A 23,010-nucleotide genomic window follows, 5' to 3' on the forward strand; every position below is an offset into this window, starting at 1 on the left:
AGCTGGATATCTCACAAAGATTACCAATGTGAGAGATGAGTTGGCAGCGATTGGAGAGGCCATTCCATCCACTGAGTTGGTGCGTATTGCAGTGAATGGCCTCCCCCGTTCATGGTTGAACTTTGCTGATGGGGTTTGTGCACGTGAGACCCTTCCCACATGGGAGAGGTTTTGGGATGATTGTATTCAGACAGAGATCAGGAAAGGACAGCTTGGGGCAGCCAAGCCAGTTGAGCAGGATGAGGACGTAGCACTGGTGGCAGGAGGCAAGAAAGGCAAAGGGAAGAAGCAGGCTTTCACAAGCGGTGGTGGAGGCAAAGGCAAAGGTAAAGGTAAACAGGGTAACTCACAGAAGGACTATTCCAAAGTGAAGTGTTGGAATTGTCAGAAGATGGGACACTATGCAGTTGTGTGTCCGGAGAAGAAGAAGGGGAAGAACCAGGACGTGGCAGCTTCAGCAGAGATTGAGGACTTTGCTGGTCGTTTTGACCGAGAGTTTGCGTTCACTACATGTGAGTCCTCTAGTGCAGGATCACCTGCCACACAGGTTCAGAGGGAGCATGCTTTTCCCTCGATTAGCGGAGCATCTACAGGTATCTGGTATGTGGACAGTGGGGCTTCACGTCACATGACAGGAGTCCGGGAGTACTTCTCAGAGCTTTCAGAGAGTGGCACTGATATTGAGCTAGTACTCGGTGATGACAGAGTTGTTAGAGCAGTCGGGGTGGGTACACTGACATTTCAGAGGGAGTCCAGACCCCCCTTGAAAGTGTCAGATGTTCTTTATGTGCCAGGGATGAGGAAGAACCTCATATCCGTCTCAGCTTTGGAGGACAGAGGATATGAGGTACTGTTCAGGGAGGACAGATGTTGATGTATCCCAGGGGCACTCCAGCTGATTCAGCTAGAGTGATAGGTGTACGCCATGCAAAGGTGTACAAGTTTGCATTCCAGCCCCTTTTGGCATTGAGCAGTAGTACCGACAGCAGAGCTAGCAGTTCTGAGCTGTGTGAGATTTGGCACCGCAGGATGGGACACATGTATCATGGAGCCTTGAGGACATTGCGGGAGATCACTACAGGTGTGCCAGATTTCAGTACTGATCACTTTGATACTTGCAGAGGTTGTGCGATGGGCAAGTTTGCCAAATCCCCTTTTCCCAGCAGTGACAGCAGAGCGACGGGGATACTTGATTTGATTCATTCCGATGTGAGCGGTCGGATGTCTCATGTTTCCTTGAGTGGATATGAGTATTATGTTTTATTCATTGATGATCACTCCAGGAGGACCTGGATTTATTTCTTAAAGACCAAGAGTGAGGTCTTCAAGCGGTTTCAGGAGTTCAGAGCTCTTGTGGAGACTCAGACAGGTCGAAAAATCAAGTCCCTGAGGTCGGACAATGGAGGAGAGTACACCCTTGGAGAGTTTGTTGATTATTGTGCGGAGGCAGGCATTAGGAGGGAGTTCACTGTTCCTTACAACCCCCAGCAGAACGGGGTTGCGGAGAGGAAGAACAGATCCATCATAGGGGCTGCCAAAGCCATGTTACATGATCAGGGGTTGCCATTGTTCTTGTGGGCAGAGGCCTGCAACACAGCTGTTTACTTGCAGAACAGGAGTCTGCATCGTGCCTTGGGGCACATGACTCAGGAGGAGGCTTTCTCTGGGAAGAAGCCTGATCTTGGTCATCTTCATATCTTTGGATGCATTACATACTCCTATATACCCAAGGAGAAGAGGACCAAACTAGAGCCCACCGCAGAGAAGGGTATTTTTGTGGGCTACAGTGAGACCTCAAAGGCCTTTCGGATTTACATTCCTGCACAGAGGAGAGTTGTTGTCAGACGGGATGTGAAGTTCGAAGAGGACAGGGCCTTTAGGAGGTCACGGGAGTTAGAGTATCTGGATCAGCCAGACCCTCAGCAGCAGTTGAGTCAGTCGCAGGGATCCAGTGGGCAGGGATCAGGAGGATCCGAAGGTACATCTATGAGGATGTCAGGTCCATCAGTGAGCAGTGGCTCGCCGAGCCAGAGGGGTGGTGCTCCGAGCAGCATGCAGAGCAGTTCACAGAGCAGTTCACAAGGGAGTCCACTGATGGACAGTTCACACGGTACCTCAGCTTCTACAGGTTCAGGTGCAGGCAGGAGGACAGCAGACAGACAGTCAGGAGTTCAGGCTACTGATGGTGATGAGGAGGAGGAGTTTCATTCTCCTATGGGAGAAGCATGCTCAGGGAAGAGGAAGCCCAAGTGGCTTCAGGACACCTTGAGAGATGCCACATCTGTTGCTGAGCCGAAGAGGCCGGTCAGAGAGAGTAGACCACCTGAGAGGTTTTGTAGTTATATGGCGATGGTTACCAGCATCCTTGACTCTGAGCCTTCTAGCTATGAGGAGGCAGCTAGCCAACAGGTCTCGAGAGAGGCCATGCAGGAGGAGTATTCTTCTATCATGAAGAATGATGTTTGGGAGGTGGTGCCGAGGCCTGAGGGCAAATCCGTGGTTACTTCCAGATGGCTTTACAAGGTAAAGCATGCTGCAGATGGCAGCATTGAGAAATTCAAAGCGAGGTTTGTGGCTAGAGGATTCTCCCAGGTAGAGGGAGTTGATTATGAGGAGACCTTCGCTCCCGTGGCTCGATATACTTCGATCCGCTCCATTATATCGATAGCAGCAGAGATGGGTTGGAAGATCCACCAGATGGATGTGAAGACCGCATTTCTCAATGGCTTCATACAGGAGGAGGTGTACATTGAGCAGCCACAGGGCTTTGAGGTGCATGGGAAGGAGTCCCATGTGTGCAGATTGAAGAAGGCCCTTTATGGCCTGAAGCAAGCTCCCAGAGCTTGGTACTCCAGGATAGATGCATACTTGCAGGGGATGGGTTTCACAAAGAGTGAGGCAGATCCGAACCTTTACTTTATTGTGATTGGTGAGGAGCCTCTCACTCTGGTGCTGTATGTGGATGACTTGATCATTACAGGTGCAGAGAGACTCATAGAGCACTGCAAGAGAGATCTTGCGGCGGAGTTTGAGATGAAGGACATCGGCTTGCTGCATTACTTTTTGGGTTTGGAGGTGTGTCAGGAGGAGGGGCATTTCTTCCTGGGGCAGGGGAAGTATATTGTGGACATCCTTAGCAGATTCCACATGGAGGATTGTAGACCCATGTCGACACCGATGATCACCAACTGGAAGAAGCTTCATGCTTCAGATTCCGAGTTGGTGGATCCCACATTGTACAGGCAGCTGATTGGTTCCTTGATGTATTTGGTCAACACTAGACCAGATATCTGTTTTGCAGTCAACACAATGAGTCAGTTTATGTGTGAGCCTAGGAAGGTTCACTGGGTGGCTGCAAAACACATTTTGCGGTACTTGCAGGGGACAGTGGATTATGGTCTGGACTACAGGCAGGTAGATGGAGTGAGATTGGCAGGATACACTGATTCTGATTGGGCAGGTTGTGCTTCTAATAGGAAGAGCACTTCAGGGTGTTGTTTTGGGTTGGGTTCAGCAGTAGTGTCATGGTTCAGCCGGAAGCAGCAGTCAGTAGCACTGAGTTCAGCGGAAGCAGAGTATATGGCAGCCAGTCTAGCTAGTTGTGAGGCTATCTGGCTTCGCAAGATGTTGTTTGGCTTATTTGGTCAGCCGTTGAGACCTTCAGTGATTTACTGTGATAATCAGAGTTGCATTAAACTCACGGAGAATCCAGTATTTCATGACAGGTCAAAGCATATCAGGATCAGATATCATTTCATCAGAGACTATGTTCAGAAGGGAGCTGTGAAGCTTGAGTATATTTCCACTGATGAGCAGGTTGCAGATATTCTTACCAAAGCCTTACCACGGGGCAAGCATGTCTACTTCAGAGACAAGATGGGTGTGGTGAGGAACACCTTCCTCGGTAAGAGGGAGTGTTGAAATTTGGTACCGGAGGACAGGTGGTTCCCTAAGGCTTTGATCTTTGGCCTAGGGAAAAGTGTCTAAAAGAATTTAATTTTTCTCCTAAAGTAACTTTATAATTTTTTATAAAGTTAAATCTAATTTGAAAGTGACTTTAAGTGATAAAGTTACTAAGTCTAATTTTAAAGTGACTTTTATAAAGTCAATGAAAAATTAGAAAGGAAAAGTGACTTTGGAAATAAATGACTAAGTGGGTCTTTATTAAAGTGGGATGAATTAAAAAATAGAAAGTGAGATTTAAATGAGCATTTAATCTCAGCCATTGATCTAAATCTATTTCAGCCATTGGATTTAGGGATCACCCAAAAGTCATTTAGGGTTGGGTTAAGGGAGGAAAATGAGGAAAAGATCAATTCATTCTTTCATGAGCAGATTGGGAGAAGGAGAGCAAGAGAGCAAGGGAGATTTCTGGACAAGGAGGAGAAAGAGGCAGCAGTTTGGCACACATACAGGCAGCACTTCAGCAAATCCGAACAGCATAAAGAACAAGCAGAAAAAGGCAGTTTTTGTGAGCAAAACAATGGAAAAATTAATTTTCAGCACGAATATCGAGGAGGCGATTTTCTGCACATTTTTCGAGGGCTGTCCGTACAAGTCCGTACGGCCGTCCGTACAGCCCGTACGGTCTGTACATCCGTACGTCCGTACATCCGTACGGTCCGTACATCTCGTACAGCACTTCTCAGATTGTCTGTTGGGCTGAAAACAGATAAGTTTTGCTTGCTGGAAATTTCTGTTTTTGCTGAAATTTATTTGCTGAAAATTTTCTCTGTAAAAAGGCATTTTCCAGAAATAAAGAAGAGCTCTCAAACTGGTTTTCCCCAAGAGTTGTAGGGGGTTTTTCCAGGGTCAAGTTGACCAAAAATATCAGTGTTTTAATGTGTTTTAATGGTTGTTTTTAATTGCTGATTTTTATTTCTGCAATTTCCAGCACTCTGAAAAATTTCCAGAATTTGTGTTTTCAGCAATATTTATTTTTTTCAGTCTGTTAAATGTATGGCTATGGGAATGGGCATTTAACTACATGGGAGAAATAAGGTGAAACTGAAAACCGGGGTGGGAAAACAGAAAATTTTACAGATTGTTGCCAAGAATCACTTGAGATATCTCCAGGGCACAATCACTTATGGACTGAGATACACTGTCGGGAATGTGAGGCTCCATGGTTACTCTGATGCAGACTGGGTTGGCAGTGTGGTGGATCGCAAAAGCACATCAGGATGTTGCTTCTCTCTAGGTTCTGCTTCAATATCATGGATGAGCAGGAAGCAGAAGTCAGTTGCTTTAAGCACCGCTGATGCTAAATACATTGTTGCTAGTTTGGCCTCCTGTGAAGCTGTCTGGTTGAGGAGGCTCTTAGTGAGCTGTTTGGACATGTGCTGGATACCACCGTGATCTTCCATGACAACCAAAGTGGGATTCATCTTTCTGAGAATCTCGTGTTTCATGATCGCTCCAAGCATATTGATATCATGTACCACTTTATCTGGGATATGGTATAGCGGGGAGCAATAAGGCTCCATCATATTGGGATTGATGAGCAGGTCGTCGATATTCTTACGAAGCCCCTCGAGAAGGTCAAATTCTTAACCTTCCGTGAACGACTTGGAGTTGTGGAGAGACCCTCTTATGAGGGTCCTGTATGAGATGGATAGTGAGCTCTGGGAGCTCCAGGGGGCTTGGGGTACTTCTTGGAGCGATGAGCGACCATAGGGTGACTCACCCTCCCCTAGTGGTGCGTTGTGTACAGGGTGAATGGTTCACCTTCCCCTGTGATACCCCATGGTGGCATATGCATAGGCTAAGCGTTTCACCCTCCCCTATGGCATATGAGCAATATGAATGGTTCACCTTTTCCTGCCAGAACATCCTACCCATGCAATCTGGGACTCATGGGAAGTACCTCTCATCTGGCCAATGAGTAGGGAAATGAGGATATAGACCATAGTACTACCGATGGACGCATCATGTACTATCGTACTCCCTATGCTAGGATGTTGATATTGATCTAGGACCAATGGAAACTGACTACAGGTCAGTTAAGAGTGGTATGACACACTCTCTATTGTTGGAGACTAACTTCGGGTCAGTGGAGAATGGTATGATACATTCTCGATCATTTCTTCTTTCTTCATTGTTCAGCAGAGCAGTGCAATGATAGGGATGGTACGGATTGTCAGACAGTTTGGCAGGTGATGTTCTCCCTAGTTGAGAGGGAGTGTTAAATTTGGCAACTAGGGCCAAACATCACTTTGGACAGCTCTTATGAGGCAGCTGATATTTTTCTTAGATTCCTCTTTCCGAGAGGTGTAGGATTGATCTAAAGATCATCCCATTCTGACATGTACAAATGAAGTTATGAATTTATTTTGATTATGGACAAATTGTCAAGGTCGGTCAGCCATCAAATTAGCCTCCTCCAGCCTTCAACGTTGCATATAAATACAAGGTGCCTCCTCCTCATTTTGGCATATCATCTCATTCATCTTTCTCTCTCTCATCTTGATTGATTGTGGATTTCTGGGCCTCTCTCTCTCCACACGTGCGAAAGGAAGATTGTCTTTTCTAGCTGCTGCGTTGACCAGATTTGACCGAAATTTCAAGAGGCCAAAATTTCAGGAGACCGAAATTTCAAGAGGCTGACTTTGACCAACGTTGACCCTGTTTGACTTCGGTTTTGTGAGACAGACTTCTATTTGAGCAGGCCGCTGTTTTGGGCAGAAAAACTGAGGCAGTTTGACCCCTGCATTGACCAGCGTTGACTGCCCTAATTCAAGTTGTTGTGTTGACTTTTGTCAACCAGATTTGACTAGTTATTTTTGGATTGTTTTGGGCTGCATTATCTTGTTGTTGGAGGCTGAGTTGACCAAGGTTGACTGAGCTGTTTTGGAGGTCAATTTCAGCCCTGTTGACCAACGTTGACTTTCTGATTTTGTTGTTTTGACTGATCAGTTTGGGCAAGTGAATATTGTAAATTGTACTCTCTCTGCTGAACTTTTGAGGAATTATAAGAAGAATGATCAAGGGTTCCCCACACTGGGGTTTGTCCGTGGTTGGTGCCACATTTTGTGCACTCCTGTGTTGGCTTGTCTTCTACTGTTATTTATGTTATATCTGCATTTTACTATCATGTTGATGTGATTGCTATACTAGATATGATATTAAGCTAATAAAGAAAATTGAAGTAAAATTGCTCTATGCATAGAACATACCATTGTTATCTTAAAATTAACAATGAGGTTGTGCCTTCCCAGTAACATCAAGGATTTTCATTGTACACTTGTGGCGCAAGATAGGTGAGATGTCTTTTTAATAAGGCATAGGCATAAATCCATCACTTATCCAAAGGACATGTGGCATCATTATTTAATGGTTTCCTCTTCCCAAGGACCACCTTTCCTCTTTTCCTCAAGGACTCATGACCCCCTTGTGCTCCTCTGTCTTTTGTCCATAACCTTTTAGTGTAGCACCATAACTAAGCCTGCAACTCAGACTCACAACCGTTAGCTAGTCAGGCATTTGCCTTGGGCTCCAAATTAGGAATATTTACAAGCATATCACATATTTACATCACCAAACTATGACAACTCAGCCTGGGTTGATACTCATCCAAATAACACATCATTAAAACATGTAATCAATTTTATCTGGTATATCGCAGGGGTTGAAACCAGTGTTGCAATATCAACTTTGGCTACGGTATGAATTGGGCTCAACCCTAATTTTTGGATGTGGCAGCAGTGTGGACATCCCGGCTCATATAGCTACTTCAATGTTTTTGTTATTTTTGAAAAGATGGCTTATCCTTTTGGTTGTAATGGGGGTTTATTACAAAATTGGTTCAACTTCTTTGTTAACAGCACTGTCACCCATCACAGACTAGAAAAGCTGATTGTTGCTGTGCAACAAACGGAGGTTTCAAAAGATGTTTCCAAATTATACTAAAGGAGTGAGCCCTGGTGGGGAGGGAACAGCGCCCCGATTTCACCGACCAGGCTCACCTCTCGTGTCCAGATAATGTAATTTTCGTTTTCGGCGGAGGCAAAAACAATAAGTACGCATATAACAGGATGTACGTACACTTATAGCACAACTTACTCTCAAAACCCATTTCATCATTTGTAAGAGGACTCTTAACCACCTCTGACATAGAAATCAATGTCTCTATATAGCTCTTCAAAAGAAACAGGAACGAGCATTAAACCATTGTCCTACACAGACTAATCACCAAAATAAAAAATTAAAAAACAGTTAAATCTCCATCACCAAAACTTTCGTAATTATGTAAAAAAAAAATTACTGTTCTGTTTGTCCAGCCAAATATTCAATGCTACTCAAACTGCTCACCGTGATCAACATTACTGTGGATAAAATAAACCCTAAATACCAAACCCTGAAAAGGGGGGAAACGTATAATAGCAAAATTAAATTACCTCGATAAAGGCGGGACGTAAGTCCCTGAGCAGGCTGCGAATCTGAGCATATTTAGAGTCATGTAAGTCCACAGTCTCTATTCCTGCAGCTGCGCCACTCTTGCGCCTCCTACGTGCTGAGGCTGATGTCCCTCCTCCTCCCGGTGGTGTTGTTGTGATTGGCTTGTGTGTGACGTTGTTTGGGCTTGGCTCCATGATCTTCTTGCTTCAATTCAAAATTAAGCCAAGCTGCCTTGCATCAGAGACACTTGTTATTATATGTATATATACATCATGGATTATATTTTTTTTATATATGTATATATTTCAATTTAAAAGGATTATTTAGTTTGTATTCAAGTGTTTTTTAATTCCATTTTAATGTTTTAATAAATTTACAGGGATATAGATATACAAACTATTGAACAAGTTGGTATTATTTTTTTTTTTAATAAATTTACATGGATATAGATATACAAACTATTGAAAAAGTTGGTATTATGTTTTTGTTTTATTTACACTTGCATAAAAATTGTGTATAATAGGAGGAATGTCAAGCATAACCACTTACAATTTATCAGTGTGGTGCATTATAACACAAAAATGGGTAGTTTGTTTGACACTATAGAAGGTTTGCCCTAGTTAATTCAATGTATTACATCATGATAAATAAGATGCGATTTATGATACTAGTGGAAGCCATGTTGTCACATTCATGTATGAGATTAATAATAAATCAAAAAAATTGATATGTAATGTTTATTGCAAAAAGAGAGAAAGGTGGGCTACGGAGTTGTATGGATATTCTTGGAGAATGAAAAATACCAAATTATTTCAAAACTATGTAAAATTAATAAAAATTAGAAACGAAATCTCAAAGATGCTAAACATTAAAGGAAGCAAAGCCTCAACCTTCAAGGAAATAATATATCTTGGTGTTAACTTCTTTAGCCAACTTTCTGAAGATCTTAGGTGATCTAGTATTACAACATTGTTGTCAAGTTAGTTGACTTTGACTTATTTCATACGTTTGTAAACCAATAAGAAAATGAAGCATTAGGGGGATAAGTATCTAAATAAGAACTTAAAGGAGTACCCTTTTCCCTTCAAAAGGATAAGAGCCCATCTCCTAATGGGTGGTCGAATGAATTTTTTCAAGGTTTCTATGAAACAATAGAAGATAATATCATTTTTGTGGTGAATCTCAAAAATTAGGTAAAGTTTTAGTAGCATTAAATTGTACTTCCTTAGCCTTAACCCTAAAAAAATGATAACCCAACCTCATATGAAGAGTCTAAACCAATTTCTCTATGGAACTCAATATACAAAATTATTTTTAAAGTTAATAATAGAATGTTAGAAGAAATGTAATGTCCTTTTTTAAATGCTCACTTCTAGAGTACGACTCAATGCCCTATTTGATTCCCTTTATGGTTATCAAAATTTATTTCCTCAAGGCTTGTGATAGAGTAAATTTGGTTGTTTTGTGGACTTATACTTGTACAAACATGCTTTAAACTCCATTTTAGTAAATATATTAAAAAGATGTTTAAAGTCATCTTCACTTGCAATCTTGATAAATAGCTCAACTTTCAGGTATTGTAAAGCCACAAACGGGCTTCGATAGGGTTGCTCAATATTTCCCTTTCTATTCATGTTGATTACTAGAGACCCATGTAGGATTGTTGAAACCTATAAAAGAAATGGAAAATTAAAGGGAAAACTAGTTAGAAAAAATGTTTCTTGTCTCTCATCGCCTATTCATAGATGATGTACTTCTCTTTGGAGCAAGGTATATAGAAGAGTTAGTGTACATGAAGAAGGCTCTTTATATGTATAGTACAACAATTGGAATGGAAGTTAACATAACAAAATCACCCATCTATTTCTTCGCATTAAATGACAATTAAATGAGAGGAATCAATTAGATCTTACCTTACAAGTTATGGAATTTAATGAAGGATCTAAATTGTTATGTTTCTGTTGACATGGGAAAATATCCAAAGTTAACTTCACAAGTTCACTTGGCAAAAGGACCCAATTACACCTTCCTTCATTCAAATGGCAAACCCTTTGGATCCAACTAGAATGCCAATAATGTAACGCCTCTTCCCATATTTACCAACCTTTTACAAGCTCTCCAGGGTAAACATGAGTTGTGTGTCACTATGATATGACCTGACCTCCAAATTCCAGTTATGGAAGTGGGGTCGACTATCCAAACACAAATAGACATCCCTTAGAGACTACATACCACTTAGGATTCTGACAGCCACCCCAGGTGGTCAATCCCTAAGTTGGGACTCTTTTTCACTGACCTAACACCCCAACCGCACCCTTGACACATTGTGCATGTGGTTATGTGGCTCCAACCGCATGCACAAGCTTGTGTTCCAGCAATTGTGATTGAGAACCACCTATTTTGTGCATACGGTCGTGAGATCTATGCCACTTTTCCAGGCAAGCCTCCAAACCACTGCCCATAACTGCCTGGGTTATGACAAGGATAATCATTAAAACTTGAGTAAGATCATGACTAGAACATGCCTAGTACATGATAGACATTTTGTCAAACATATGGTAAACATGAAAGCTATAGGTCATGAATGCATATTTGATCATAAACTTTTGAACTTCATCTAAGAATCACCGAGAAGGCTCAATGCCCTTTTAAGCTAGTTGCAACAACACATGTTAGCCCATGGATTCATCAACCATTCAATAAGTTATCAAATCATGAGCAAGAGCCATAACTAGAGCACATCATAGAACCATGCTTATAACCAAAATAGAAACCATGACAAATCAGCCATAAAATCCACATAATAACAAGTACATGTGCTCATTAGTTACATTAGAAGAATAGTTCATATCAACTTATGTAAAAGTCAATTGATTCAAGGACTTCCACATACCACCTGACCATTGGTTGGGCTAAACCAAATCTTTCTTTCAGGCAATCACCCTGTGCCATATTCCAAGCATGAATGTGGGATCTCATGGGATAAACCAAGACATGATCAACCAAGGACTCCAAAGGTTAAACCACCTCCACCCTCAAGCTACTGTGATCTCACCTAAATCGGTCATGAGATCATAAAACCAAACCAAGTTTGGATGTACAAGAATTTCTTCACCATACCTTAAGGAATTTTCCTATCTCCACCCACTTGTCAAGGGTTTTCGGGAGAAAACAATCTCTACCCCAAACCCTTGCGATTTTCCTTAAACCACCTCACCCGAATCCAAAACCTTTCAGAAATCCAAAGCTTAACCAAGAATGAATCCCATCACACCATGGTTATCCAGGAAATGGCAAGGCAAGGTTGAAACAACTGTCAAACCAGGCAAAACTCATGCCAATGACAAGAAATGAACCAAATAAACAAATGCATGTACCATGCATTCACATCCCAACAAGAAATCACACATGCAACCTGTTACCTACAAAATATTATTGTTGGAGTTGTTGATCCAACCTTCTTCTTGTGCTCCCTTGCTTTCCTTTGCTTGTCATTTCCCTCCTTTGCTTGCTTGTTTGCCTTTCACAAAATCTAAGTGAATGCTAAAGTGCTCCAAGAATGCTCTAAGTGTGCAAGAGTGTAAGAGAGCCAAAAGTTAAACTAATAAAAGTTGTGAATTGTTTCTTTGATGCCTTTTTATCATTGATGTCTCCTTTCTCTTCATTTTCCTTCATTTTTCCTCTAATTTCCTTTGTATGGATATTTGTGTCTCTTTAGCTTCATTTTCTCCTATTTTCCTTTATTTTCATAATTAAATGTCAATTATTACCTCTTTGCCTTTGCCAATTTCCATAGCCATTAATAAACCACAAGTGTTGTTCACTAAAGTGTTTGCCCAACATTCAACTTGGAATACATGTCCCGTGACCTTGGTCTTATTTTGCCTTTATTATCCTTTATTACATGAAACTTTAACCCGAGGTTGTTACAAATTCCTTCCCCTTGGGGGAACACCGTCATCAGTGTTTTATGACACCTATGACCAGCAAACCGTTGACAAAAACATATTGCATGTGGAGCTCTATAACATAGATTGATGCAGTATTTACGGTGGCATACTGTTGAAAAACAAAACAAACATACTGCTTATTGGAGCTTTATAACACAACTCATTGCAATATTTACACACACATATATACCAAAAACTCATTTGCTTGAACCAACAAATAATGAAGGATATAAAGCCCACATCTTATCATCCATCTCCCATGTAGCTTCATCAGGCCCAAAGTGCTTCCACTGCACTTTAACTTGCTCTATTGCTCAGTTCCGAAGCATGAGTTGTTTCCACTACAATATGCATTGTGGCTCTAGCTGGAACTCTCCCTCTAGTTCCACCTACAATACAGACCAATCAATCACATGATTAACATCCTGCACATATCTCTTAAGCAATGAAACATGGAAAACATCATGGAATTTCATTGTTGGCAGCAGTGCAAGTCTATAGGCCACTAGTCCAATCCTCTCAAGGATCTCAAAAGGCTCGCAATACTGAGGTGCCAACTTGGCACATGACCCAATCCTCAAGGAGCTCCTCTTGGGATTGATGTGCAAGTACACATGCTCTCCAACCTGAAACTCCTTGAATGCTCTATGTTGATCTGCATAGCTCTTCTACCTATCATGTACTGCCTTTAAATTCCTTCTAATAACCTACATCTCCTACTACCTATCAGCCAACATATCTAGTCCAATCAACAACATGTTTGCTAGATCATTCCAGTTGATAGGAGTATTACAATTCCACCTATAAAGAGCCTCAAATGGACTCATCCTCAAGGATTCTTGATACCCATTATTATAAGAAAACTCTACTAGTGGAAGATACTCCTCCCACCTCCTTTGTTGATGCATAACATACATCCTCAACGTGTCCTCAAGAATCATGTTAACTCTCTTTATTTGTCCATTTGTCTGCAGATGATAAGTTGTACTCAAAGCCAGCTATGTCCCCAAACTTGCAAAAAACTCCTTCCAAAATTTGGAAGTGAAGTTGGCATCTCTATCTAATACAATATTCTTGGGAACACCATGTAATCTCACTATGTCCCTGATGAAGCTCTGAGCTACCTCACTAGCTGAATTCATAGACTTTAGTGCAATGAAGTGAGCTACCTTGCTCAACCTATCAACCACAACCATAATGGAATCATGTTGCTTCGATGTCCTCGGAAAACCTGTAATGAAGTCCATGGAAAATACCTCCCATTTCCATTATGGAATCAAAATAGGTTGTAATAGACCAGTTGGGTGTTTACACTCAACTTTCACCTGTTGATAGTCCAAACATCTAGCAAAAAGTTCAACCATTTCTTTCTTCAAATTCGGCCAATGACAAAACTTCTTAATAGTTGTCAAACTCTTCTGGTATCTTGGGTGGCCTGGATATGGCTTGACATGAAACTCCCTCAAGATAAGCTTCTTGAGCTCACTACTATCTGGCACATAAATCTTGTTCCTGAATTTGAACAAGCCATCTGTTGTAAGGTGATACTCTTCATCTATATCACCTTCACCCTGTTGTTGCAATCTGTGCTTCAATTGTTGGTACCTATCATCATGTTGTCATGGTTGCAAGGTTTGCTCCTATAAATTTTTCCCATAACAACTCACTATTGAAATATGGTTCACTTGCACTCTCATACTGAGAGCATTTGCAACCTTGTTCTCCTTGTGCTTGATGTATCTAATCTCGAAGTCAAACTCACTAAGGGTAGCTAACCATGTAGCTTTTTTGGCATTCATAATTATGCTCGTGCTCATCTAGTTTCCTTGACTCGTAGCATACCACCAAGTCCTTTCCTACAGCCATTTGTACAGACTACAAACTCTTCATCTGGATCTGTAATCTTCAATACTAGAGCATTTGTAAGAAAATGCTTCAACCACTCAAAGTTAGTTGTACACTACTCAGTCCATTCAACTTCTTCCCTTTTCTCTCACTTTTCTTTGCAATGATGCAATAGGATAGGCAATCCTTGAGAAGTTACTGATGAACCTCCTGTAATAACTTGTTAGTCACATGAATGATTTGACCTCATCCACATTCCTAGGAGTTGGCCACTCCATGCTAGCTTTAATCTTTTCTGAGTCCATTGTTATCCCTTTCTTGGAAACAACATGTCCCAAGTAATGAATCTGAGACTGAAATAAATTGCACTTACTGGGCTTGGCATGCAACCAATGCTCTCTCAACAATCTCAACACTGCCACTAAGTGCTCTACATGCTCTTCCTCATTCTTGGAGTATATAAATATATCATCAATAAACATTATCACAAACTTGTCCAAATAAGGGTGCAACACATTATTCATCAAACACGTGAAGGTGGTTGGAGTATTAGTAAGACTAAAAGGAACCACCACAAACTCATAATGTCCATACCTTGTACAGAATGTAGTATTATAGATGTCTTCTTGTTTGATGTGCTCCTGATGATATCCTGATCTCAGATCAATGTTTAAGAACATTATTGCTCCCTTCAACTGATCAAACAAGTCATCAATTCATAGCAATGGATACTTGCTCTTGATAGTCACCTTTTTCAGCTTCCTGTAATCAATGCGCAATCTGAGAGTACCATCCTTCTTATTTACAAACAACACTGGTGCACCCCAAGGCGAAACACTTGTCCTTATGTATCCCTTATCAAGCATTTCCTGGAGTGCTCATCCTGTAAGGTGCCTTTAATGTTGGTGCTGCTCTTGGTACCAACTCAATAGAGAAATCCACTTCTCTACAAGGAGGTAACTCTGAAATCTATACAAGAAACACATGTTGAAGCTGCTACAAAACAAGATACTTCTTCAGAACTTCATCATGCTCAACATCCTTCCCTGTGTCATTGGAAATATGCACTGCAAACAATACACACCCCTTCCTGCAACTACACTGAGCTTGCATGGTTGTAACCATTCTCAATGATATAGGCTTCTTATTTCCCTGTAAGATTCTCTTATTTCCATCATCATTTAAGCACTCAATGGCCTTCTCATAACAATCTACCTTGGTCCTATGAATAAACAGCGAATCTATACCCAAAAGCATGTTATATGATCCCAAAGGAAGCACATTTAGATGTGTTGATGTAGGCGTACCATTCAACTCAAATGCACAAGCTCTCACCCAATGATGAACTATTTTCTATTTGCACCAACCAAGATTTTGCATGCACTTATTTATTCAAGCCGCATTTATCCACCAGGTAAAGACTAACATAATCAATCAAAATGGAAACAACTCGATCGCAAAGCTTACCTTTCATCTCAATAATGGATGCCTGATGGTCTGTATGCCTATTATCAAGTGTTGCATACATCTTAGGGATGCTCTAACTAACATCCCCAACTGTCTATGCCTCCTGAGTATTAGTTTTTGTAGAATCGGATGTGTTCTAGCCATGGAATTTGGTGGAGAGGCTAGAATGCATGAGATCTCTAAAAACCATAAATCCTTTCTAGAAATTCGGGGTAGAAGTGTCTCAATTAGATTATTAACCATTTTTATTTTAATATTTCCTAAGCCTAAACTCAGGGAATATGGTTAATTAATCAATATTAATTGAGATAAGGCGAGAATAGTCTAGAAACTCACACAGATCGATATAGAGATGATCCTAGCCATTGATTATGTTTTAATCTTGGTTGTTGGTGCTTTAACAGTGGATTATAAGAAGAGATTGATGTGGTGATGGAGAAGACACTTGAGAAGTTCGATTTCTTAGTAGAGTGGTTTCCAAAGAAGTAACAGTCAGTTGTCGGAGAGTGCCACAAATCGAAGCAGTGAGCGAGGGGCAAAGACAATGATCTAGAGGAAGTTTTTCCAGATATAGAGAGGCAACATCAAGAGGGTTGAGTTATCCCAGTGAGGCAGCGCAAAGTTTTGCATAGTAGCTTCAGAGAGGGTAGTTCGTTTTGCTAGAGAGAAAATCGTTCTCAGATCTAGAGGTCAGGCAGAGGTTACAGAGGGTTGGAGAGACAAATTTATCAGCATCAGAGGGTAGAACGACTTCATCAGAAACTAGTTAGAGGCTAGACATCATAGTGACTGCATAGCGCAACTTAGAGGGTGATGCAAAAGCTTCAAGAGGTTGAGTTTTTCTAGGTAAGTTGTGTCGAGATTGCTTGTGGAGGAATGGTAAATTCCCTTCAATAATTTTTCCCATATTTTCTTGTTGTGGATTTCCAGTTTCAAGCATCTAGATTGTACTCAGATTTTCACTGCTGCATAATAATAAAAACCCTCATTGTTGCACTGACTTTCCCAAGTTGGGTTTTTTGGGGACATTTGTCCAAAATTAATTCTCTCATATTTTATGTGTGTGTGAGCATTTCTTAGTTTCTAATGCATTATTTTTCCACAGTTTTATTTGTGAAGGTTGCACTATGTTTATTTCTATATTTGTCATAGCAGATAAATTGTTAAATTAATTAACAATTAAGAGAATTAATACTGGTTGCTGCGATAGGATTCTGGTTTTCAGAATTTTCACATGGTATTAGAGCGTAGTTGATCAATCGGAGAGCTCAGAAGCAAAAGAATGAATTTTGTTGTTCAGTAAGAGCAGTAGGCCAAAATTCCTAGGGGCAGCGTAATCTTTTTCCAGGACGCTGAGTTACTTGAGGAAAATCGATTTCTCAGAGTAGAATTTTTTTTTTTCCAGGTCGAGTAATTCCAGAGGCAGAGGGAGCAACTCAGATTTTTAGTTGGGCATATCTCTAGTTGGATGATCTGATAATCACCCTATGAGTGACCTTAGTAAAGATTTATTTAACATAAGGTATTACAGACTCATGTGCTGGTGTGTGTGTTCTATGTTATTGAAACAACGGATCGATCAGATTGCCAATACACAGACATTTTGAATGGAAAGACAACAGAGAAATGCAGTAAGCAGACACAAAGACACAAGCAATTTTTAATAAGGAGTTCACCCTATTCTCCAAGACTATGTCTCTGGTCCAGCTTCAGTGGTGGCCTTGTTTTATTATGTCTTTGAGTAGAGAAATTACAATACAGGGACTCAATATGAGTTCTCCTAAAGCAGATTTTGCTTGGCAGGGTGGTTCTTGGATTCCCCAAGCCACTTGGAGTACACAGACTCTTGTTCTTCCTACCTGCTCTGTGACCCTCGGTCTACAATGGAAATAGCCAACTGTGATGCTCAATCCAGATAGATTCCTCTATGGGAAGGCTTGATTCTTCAAGCTCTCTGGTGCTCGATGCTACCCGTGGTTAGCTCGGCCCTCTATCTCCTCTAGTTGGCTTTACTACTCTCTGTGCTCAGTCCTCCTCTCAAGGTTCATTGTTCACTGTCTCTCTTGGTCACTTGGACTCTTCGATCTCTAATATTTTTTATTCGACTGCCTCTGTTCATGGCTTTAGTCATTCGATCCTCGGCCTGTTCATTTCCTCTTCTTCCTGCGTCGATTCGCCTGTCGCCTGTGTGCTTGGAATTCCCTGTTTAGCATCAGCATAACGCTCAGGAAGTAGCCACGTGTCTCCATCAGAACTGCGCCAGCCCGCTTGTCGATTCGTTGCTTTCTCCACCGCGACAGTCAACGGATTCCAAATCCTCTTTAATCGCGGCTTTATCCCCTATCAATTCCGCTCTGTCTATCGAGTGCAATCTCAGTCGTCCGATCTAGGCTCCTCCAGATCCAACGTCATTCGCACGTCGAGCACAGTTTACTTGCTCGACCGATAACACACGATCGCGGCGATTTTTCTCTCTCCTCCGCTGCCACGCGTCGATTGTTGATTGTGATCGCTCTGCTTTTTCCAAAACCTCTTACCGTTCAAGGGCGTCCCGATCAAACCGTCGGTTTCTAGGCCATGGGTCCCACCATCGTACATTGGCGCTTTTTCCTTTTTCTGCCCGCGGTCCTCTGGCTCCCTGATGTGACCGAGTGCTTAAGCCCTACCATTTCGGCCCTGTTTGCCCAGCGATGCGCGTTAGCGCTAAGCGCTAACGCGCATCGAAAGCCAACTCCTTTTCCCATTCCGGGGCTCCCAGGGGCTATTTTGACCTCCTGCGCAATCTCCATGGGCCTCGGTCAGCGCGCTTTGACCGAGGTCCTCGTCGTTCCACGCCGGCTGCCATGGCCATTGGTTCAGGGTGTTTTCGATTGCTGTTTTGGATTCTTCGAGGATTTGTTCGGCCTGTTCTAGTCACAGTTCTATGACAGTTGTTTATGGATCCGATTCGGATCACGGCCTCCCAACTAAAAGGCTTTTGGACCACCAAAAGTTGGTTTTCTTTTAAGCATCAACTAAGTGAGGAAATTGCTGTCTCACTTGTCCAATCTCAATCCACTTCGCATTGCTCGGCTTCGAACCTTTAAGCCCAATTCTGAGGTATTCCACTTGTCCACTACGCGTCGTCCTTACCTTTCTGTCCAGCACTGTATCTTCCTGCAACTCATTAAGATATTCCAGTAGTAGATCATCAACAGAAGGCAATTGACTCTGTTCTTCAAGGTCCTCAATCATTGAAGGTTCAAACAATCTCAAGAAATCTGCGTTCACGACTAAGTAGATGTGCATGTAAGCTGGCAGATCAAGGCGAAGAGCATTTTCACCAATCTTCTCAAGTATCCTGAAGGGTCCATACCTGATAGGTTTTAGCTTCTTACCTTCACATTGTATCATGTCCTTGCTGATATACAACCAGACTTGGTCTCCAACTTGAAAACTATGCTCCATCCAATGCTTATCATGCCTAGCCTTGTACTTGGCCTGGCTCTTTTCTAGCTATTCCTGTACTGCCTGGTGGATCTCCTGGATCTATTCAATGAACCTAGTTGCTTTGTCCACATCACTGTGTCCATCAACCATGGTATCTTTACCAAAGGCAAAATCCAAGGGAGACCTTGGTATGAAACCAAAGCAGGTCTCAAAAGGAGATCTCTGTGTAGAAGAGTGTTTGGCTCTATTGTAAGCCTGCTGCACATAGCACAAGTGCTCATCCCAAAGCTTAGGATGTTCGCTGCAATATCCTCTCAGTAACTAGATCACTGTCCTATTTACTACTTCTGTCTGGCCATCTATTTGTGGATGAAAAGTTGTGCTTTTCTTTAATTTGGTGTCCATTAGTTCCCACAGATTGGACCAAAACTTCCCCATAAATCGGGTGTCTCGATCAGATATAATAGAAGTGGGTAATCCAAAATGAACCCATACATGTTCGAAGAATAATTTTGCAGTTTGTTCAGCTGTAATCTGTTTGCTACAGGGTATCAAAATACACATTTTGCTGAACCTGTCCACAATAACATATAGATAATCATGACCTTTCCTATATTTGGGCAGTCCTCTAACAAAATCCATGGAAATGCTCTCCCAAGGGTGAGAGGGAACTGGCAATGGAGTGTAGAAGCCTAGTTTTCTGTTGCTGGGCTTGCTTTTAGCACACATAGCACACCCCTTTACATATATAGAAACAGTCTCATTCATTTTTGGCCAATAACAGAACCTTTGCAGCTATGCAACTGTTTTACTTATCCCAAAATGACCTGATATCAGAGAAGTGTGTGCTTCCCTAATTATCTTTGCTCTCTCAGTTTGTGGAATGCAGAGTTTCCCACAATGATATAAGAGTCGGTCCTTCACATGATAGTCCAATTCTTCTACTCTCTTGCCTTGACTCAAAGTTGCATATACATCTTTAAAGTCCACGTCTTGAGCATATTGTTCTATGTAGCTTTCATGTAGTATAGAATTATGCTTAAGGATGGTAGATGCATTTAGAATGGGTCTAGATAACATGTCTGCAACCTTGTTATGTATGCCCTTTTTATATCTGATGACTAAATGAAACTGTTGTAGAAAACCCATCCATCTGTAATGTCTTGATTGTTGCAACTTAGTTTGGGAGTGTAGATATTGAAGTGGCTGATGATCAGTATGTATTACTGTTTCTTTGCCCATTAAATAATGTTTCCACTTTTTCACACTCTGAACTAATGCATACAATTCTTTATCATAGGTAGGATAGTTAACTACTACAGGATTAAAAGTCTCAGAATGATAACATATGGGTTTATCGTGCTGTGTCAACACTGCTCCCATGGCATAGTCACTGGCATCAGTCTGTATCTCAAATGGTCTTTGTAGATATGGCAGTGCTAGTACAGGTGCTGTACTAATTTTGTCTTTCAAGGTGTCGAAGGCTTTCTGTTGTTTGCCTCCCCACTGAAACACCTTGTTCAATCCTGTCAAAGCATGTAAGGGAGCTGCAATCGAGGAAAAGTTTGAAATGAACTTCCTCCAATACTTTGCTGCTCCTAAGAAGCTTCTCACTTCTGTAACAGACTCGGGTTTAGGCCAGTTTACAATGGCTACCACTTTAGAGGGATCTATTTTCAATTCACCTCCCCCTACGATATGACCCAAATAACTTAGAGAGGTTTTGCCAAATTCACATTTTGAGAGTTTAACATAAAGTTTTTCTCTTTTCAAAACATATAATGTATGCTTAACATGCTTTAAATGTTCTTCCCACGTTTTACTAAAAATTAGAATGTCATTCAGATACACAATAACAAAATCATCAAGAAAAGGTCTGATTACATCATTCATTAATCTCATGAAAGTAGCAGGGGCATTGGTCAAGCCAAAAGGCATAACCAGCCATTCATACAATCCCTGCTTTGTTTTGAAAGCAGTCTTCCATGCATCTTGATCTGCAACTCTTACCTGATGGTATCCACTGTGCAAATCCAGCTTGGTGAAATAAACAGCTTCCTTCAATTGATCTAAAAGATCATTTATGCGAGGAAGGGGATAACGATTTTTTATCGTTATTTTATTCAGTGCTCAGTAATCAATGCACATTCTCCACGAGCCATCTTTCTTTCTCACCAAAACGAATGGTGACCCACATGGTGATGTGTTAGGCCCGATGAACCCTTTCTCGAGCAACTCCTGCACCTGCTTCTTGATTTCAGCATTCTCTAAAGCAGATAACTTGTACATCCCAATGTTAGGCAAAGGAACATCTTGCTGCAAAATAATATCATGTACTATTTCCTTTTTGGGTGGCATACCTTGAGGTTCTTGAAACAAGACATCATACTCTGAAACAATCTTTTCTATATCAGCTTGCTGATCAGAATTACAGCCCTCAAATACATCAGTTTTATCAGTTTTCTTTTCTTTTACAACCATTAGTAAGAACTATTTGCATGAATTTATCATTCTTTTCATCTGTCCTGAGTTTATGAGAGTATAATTATTCTTGAGCTTATGAGCTCTTACAAAGTATTCGATTCCATATTTAACAAGTAGATACTTGTTCTCAACTCTATAGAAAATAGCCTTTCTATCATACAAGTAAGGACTTCCTAAAACAATTCCACATATATCCAAAGGAATTACATCTAACTCAACCTCATCTACAAATGCTGACCCAAAAGAAAACTTGAGTTTGCACTGTCTAGTCACTTGTAGTTGTGCTTTATCATTCAACCATCCTAATGGGTATGGCTTCTTATGAGGTGTAGTTGCTAATCCCAATTTCTTTACAATTGCTTCAGAAATCAGATTTACTTGTGAGCCGCTATCAAACAAAGTATCAATATTTTGATATTTGGAAACAACTCGAATATGGAAAAGCTCACGCCTTTTTCTCTCATGTTCTTCATCAATAACAGATTGAGCAGAATTACTAGTAGATGCTTCAGAATTCTTACCTTTTATACCTATGGCTGCTATGATTGTTTCATCTCCCGAGTCTGATGCCAAATCTTTCTAAATAACTGCAGCAGTCGTCTTCTTCTTGCCCTCAGACTTCTTAGGTCTCAGCTCTATATGAAGAATCCAATAGTGCTCATCATCATGCCCCTCCTTTTCACAGTGAGTGCGTGAAGCTTTGCCTTTTGTGCAGTGTTGGCCTTCCTTGCTTTCCATTTCTGCTTTCTTTTCTCCTTGCTTTTGCTTACAGTGGGTTGGGATGGTCCCCCAACTTTTGGATTTCCATTCTTTCCTCTTGCTTCTAGATGAGTAGCTTATACAGATACCTCGTACTTCAAAAGAGTTTCTGGTGACTCTAATGAGATACCTAACATCAATGCTCTCTTTCGGAACTCTTGAGTATACCCTTGTACACTTTGCCCTTTCAACTGCCGAAGAGCTTGCCAACTCATAATGGCTTGTTGCATGTAGGCCAATGGATAGAACTGCTTTCTGATGGAAGAAACAAAGTCAATCCAGACAGAGATGGTCTTACCATGCTTCTTCACGTCAGCTTGGGTTCTACCTTCCCACTAAACCAAGGCAGTGCCTCCTAGGCGTAGGCTTGCCAGTTGAATCTTACTCTTGTCTGAGTCTATGTTCTGTGCCCTGCAATACACATCAATTTGTCTTATCCAATTGCCCAACTTTTCAGCATTCAACTCTCCATCATATATAGGCAAATCAAATTTAACATCTAACTTCATCAAAGATGCTTTCTTATTATGCACAGGGCTACTAGGAGGTGTAGGGAAGCTTTCTTCTTTTCCCTTCCCTTTGGAGTGGTCATGGGAATGAGGTTCATCTTCTTCTTTATCTTGCTTAGAGCCTGATGAATCCTCACCCCTATGCTTTCTAAAATCCCTATACATTTCTT

At 41.3% G+C, this 23,010-nt stretch overlaps 1 protein-coding gene across 1 annotated transcript in view; it reads right to left on the bottom strand.

Moving 5' to 3' along the window:
- LOC149149542 (uncharacterized) overlaps nucleotides 1-8,647 on the bottom strand; it is a 154,675-nt gene extending 146,028 nt beyond the window's left edge. The window contains exon 1 of the mRNA XM_089440078.1: nucleotides 8,397-8,647. Coding sequence (XP_089296204.1) covers nucleotides 8,397-8,591 — 195 coding nt within the window. The 5' untranslated portion in view covers nucleotides 8,592-8,647. The remainder of the gene's footprint in view (nucleotides 1-8,396) is intronic.
- Nucleotides 8,648-23,010: the final 14,363 nt, after the last annotated feature.

This window comes from Pinus tabuliformis, chromosome 9 (assembly GCF_031772625.1).
Source record: "Pinus tabuliformis cultivar Carrire ecotype Pingquan chromosome 9, CPIR1, whole genome shotgun sequence".
Lineage (NCBI taxonomy): Eukaryota > Viridiplantae > Streptophyta > Pinopsida > Pinales > Pinaceae > Pinus > Pinus tabuliformis.